A 4,294-nucleotide genomic window follows, 5' to 3' on the forward strand; every position below is an offset into this window, starting at 1 on the left:
GATTGAAGATCGAAGATTGAAATTCGACCAATCAAGACAAAGAAATTTTAGTCTCTTTTGTTCTGATTAGTCAAATTTCAGTCTTTAATCTTCAATCTTCAATTTTCAATGCGTAGTCTGATACGGGCTTAACGACAACGATAATTATCGTTAAGACATTAGAGAATCCCGCTATAGGAGTCCGTTCTTGGTCTGTTCTATGTCTATGGATATGGTTTATGCGTTTCTATGTACATTGTCTTCGTTGCTAAGGAAAACTTGACGGATATTGTGTCAAACATATATAACTTTGACAGTTTATTTCGGATATTACTTTCCGTAATAAAGTATGAAACTTCTTTTATAACAATGTAAATAAATTACCCTGAAATCTTATTTTTTTATATTTTTATTCTTATTAACTTTCGCTTATAAATCATTACATTTACATTTTATTACAAAATATTTATAAAATTAACACAATTATTAAGAGAAAAATAAAATCTACTATTTATTATAAGTTAGATATAATGATTGCAGAGCTCAATGTGTCAAATTCTGTGAAAAATTGTCACTGACTCATTAAAGACACTGACATAAACTAGCAATGTTTGTATATTTGAGTAAGAAAATTTCCATACCAAACAACTTTCGATTAAACTGCATAGCATGGAATCAAAAAGATGGATACATTGCTGTGGGAGGAGAAGATGGTCTCTTGAAGGTATTACGAGTAGATTCCAATGTCAATGGATCGCACAGTGGAGGGAAATCTCGAGGCTTAGCTGCAGCGAGTAATTTGAGCATGAATCAGCCTCTAGAAGGCCATAATGGTCATGTTCAAGTGGTCACATGGAACGAAGAGCATCAGAAGCTGACCTCTAGTGATCAAAATGGAGTTATAATTGTTTGGATGTTGTATAAAGGGTCGTGGTATGAAGAAATGATAAACAATCGCAACAAGTCTGTAGTAACAGGAATGGCATGGAGCTGCGATGGTCAAAAGATATGTATAGTCTATGAAGATGGAGCGGTGATTGTTGGTTCTGTTGATGGTAACAGGATCTGGGGTAAAGAACTGAAGAATGTATCTTTGTCTGCTGTACAATGGTCTCCGGATGGAAAATTGCTTCTATTTGGTTTAAAAAACGGGGAACTTCATCTCTACAATAATCAAGGTGTATTCCTAACAAAATTAAGTGTACCCTCATTAAATACTTCTCAGTTTCAGATCATAGTGGCATTACAATGGTACGATGGAAAAAATGGTTATGTTGCCATAGATTGCCCTACTCTTGCTATTTGCTATCGCAATGGTATGATACAATTAATGCGAGATACCAGTGACGATAATCCGATTATGATGGAAACTGGAGTGACTGCTTCATGGTGCAATTGGAACAGTTGTGGATCCCTTTTGGCAGTAACAGGCATGATGCCTTTACTCAGTAATGGAGAGACAAAAGACATGAATGTTATACAGTTTTATACATTGTTTGGCGAGCATGTGAGGACCCTGAAGATACCAGGCAAAGAAGTGACGTGTTGCACATGGGAGAAAGCTTCCCTTAGAGTCGCCTTATCTGTCGATTCGCACATATATTTTGCAAATATTCGTCTAGACTACAAATGGACTTATTTTAGTAACACAGTTGTCTTTACAAACGAGAAGATCAGTAAGGATGGCATCTGTGTGACTTTCTGGAATATGAGTAACAATACATGTTGCACCAAGTATGTGCGATCCTTGATATCGATAGCCTCGCACGGGGAACATTGTGTACTCTCTGTGAGAAACGATCCTACTCAAGCCACCGAACAATTCGCTCTGCTCGTTTGTAACACTATCGCCACACCGATAGACTCCAAATTCATGGATCTAGAGCCGTTACATCTCACTATGACCGCTAACATGGTCATGGCTGCGTCCAAAAATAATTTCCTGGTATGGCATTTTCGCACGCCTCGTAATTCAACGTTACATCCCAGCAGGATGCGCAAATACAAGATCTATCATGTAGACGAAACGCCGACCGGCGTGACAGAAGTTATTCAGGATTTAGACAAGGATGGTACATTCGAGACTCCTATCAGCACGAAGGCTAGCATGGACCCAATCTGTTGTATTTACGCCACTGAGAAAGTTCTTCTAGTTGGCAGAGAATCGGGGATGATCCAACGATATTCCCTGCCGCAAATTACGCTCATGAACAGATACAACACGGCGCGTAAATTGCACAGAATCGCCATTAATTGCAACTCCACGCGTGTCTCCATCATGGATGCTAACGGTATTCTCACCATGTTGGATCTGGATCTGCAAAAAATGCCCAATTCGCGAGACGGAGATACGAGCGAAGATATAGCCAAGTTTGAGAGAAAAGACGTATGGGACATGCATTGGGCGCAGGACAATCCTGCACTCTTGGCGATTATGGAGAAGACCAGAATGTACGTTCTGAGAGGGCTGGACCCCGAAGAACCTATAGCCTGTTCCGGATATATTTGTGCATTCCAAGATTTGGAGATACGTTGCGTTTTACTAGACGATCTCATGCTGAAACCCGACGAGACGCAAAAAGAATTGATCGTCGATTTAGAAGTAAAATCCCTTAGAGACACGAGAGAATTGCTGGCCAAGGTGGGTCTGAAGGAGGCCAACAATTTCATCCAAGACAATCCACATCCACGTCTGTGGCGTTTACTAGCCGAATCCGCGTTGACGAAACTTGATTTAGAAACGGCAGAAAATGCCATGGTACGATGCACAGATTATCTAGGCATACAGTTTATCAAACGTCTACAAAATGTGCATAACGACCAGCTGAAGAAAGCCGAAGTAGCAGCTTTTCTTGGTAATTATGACGAGGCCGAGAAGCTGTATTTGGACATAGACAGAAGAGACTTGGCAATCGCGTTGCGCCAAAAACTAGGTGACTACTTCCGGGTTGTGCAGCTGATGAAGATGGGCATCGGAGGTTCGGACAAGCAGATGGAGCACGCGTTTAACAAGATCGCAGACCATTTCGCCGAAAGACAAAATTGGGAGAGCGCGAAGGAATACTACGAAAAGGGCAGAAACCTGGAGAAGCTCATTCAATGCTATTACAAATTGGAGGATTTCCATCAACTAGCAGCAACAGTAGACCAGTTACCAGACAAGAGTCCTATCCTGAAAACCGTAGCAAGAATGCTGGCTTCAGTGGGGATGAGTTCGCAAGCAGTGGCAGCCTATATCAAATATGGCGATGTGAAACTTGCCGTGGATACATGTGTGCGTCTGAATCACTGGGATCAAGCCGTTGATCTGGCAAAAACTTATAAGATGGCGCAAATCGGTGAATTGCTAAACAAATACGCCAATCATTTATTATCGAATGGTAAACGTCTGCAGGCGATCGAGCTATACAAAAAAGCCAATTACAATTTGGAAGCGGCTAAATTATTGTTTCGTCTTGCCGAGGAGCAAGCCAAGTCCAAATCGCATCCTTTGCGCGTCAAAAAGATATACGTTCTCGCAGCATTGCTGATCGAGGATCATATCAACAGCGTTCCGGCGATAAAAGGTGGTCGCAGCAACATCGTTATGGGTCTTACTGAAAGCAATGAGGATACTAAAATCATAGAAAACGCCTGGCGAGGTGCCGAGGCGTATCACTTCCTTTTGTTGGCGCACAGACAGTTATACGATGGTAGTTTCGACGCTGCGATGAAGACGGCTCTACGATTGAGAGATTATGAGGATATTCTAGAAGTAGAAGACATTTATTGTCTATTGGCACTATCAAGCGCCGTTAACCACGCGTTTACTACCTGCTCGAAGGCCTTTATCAAATTGGAAGGACTTGAGACGATCTCGGAAGCGAAAAAACAAGAGTACGAAGAACTGGCGGTGAACATCTTCACGAAGCACACTCCGAAAGACTCCCGCAATAACAAAGCGGAATGCGTCAACTGCGAGACCCTGGTACCCGATTGGTGCATCATGTGTCCTAATTGCTCGACCAGGTTCCCGGCTTGCATTGTCTCGGGCAAACCGCTGATGGATCTCAGCATCGCGTGGATCTGCACTGTTTGCAGACATCACGTTGCAACGGAACGCGACGTAGTTAATATAAATGCTTGCCCTTTATGTCACAGCACTATCACATATATGTAAGTGATGCTAAACAAAGTTTTCATCGATATATATATATATAGGACATCACGTACGCGACGTAGTTAATATAAATGCTTGCCCTTTATGTCACAGCACTATCACATATATGTAAGTGATGCTAAACAAAGTTTACAAAGTTTTATATATATATATATA

At 41.5% G+C, this 4,294-nt stretch overlaps 1 protein-coding gene across 2 annotated transcripts; it reads left to right on the forward strand.

Moving 5' to 3' along the window:
- Positions 1-234: 234 nt before the first annotated feature.
- Positions 235-4,138, forward strand: LOC115244225 (WD repeat-containing protein 35). 2 transcript variants are annotated; one of them, XM_029821695.1, is made up of 2 exons: positions 235-326; positions 520-4,138. In XM_029821695.1, exon 2 carries the CDS (start codon positions 587-589, stop codon positions 4,136-4,138), a length of 3,552 nt encoding a protein of 1,183 aa, XP_029677555.1. In that variant the 5' UTR covers positions 235-326; positions 520-586. The 2 variants fall into 2 exon arrangements, with proteins under 2 accessions (XP_029677555.1, XP_029677554.1); XM_029821694.1 differs by having other exon boundaries at positions 243-350.
- Positions 4,139-4,294: the final 156 nt, after the last annotated feature.

Source organism: Formica exsecta, unplaced genomic scaffold (assembly GCF_003651465.1).
Source record: "Formica exsecta isolate Colony F162 unplaced genomic scaffold, ASM365146v1 scaffold80, whole genome shotgun sequence".
NCBI lineage: Eukaryota > Metazoa > Arthropoda > Insecta > Hymenoptera > Formicidae > Formica > Formica exsecta.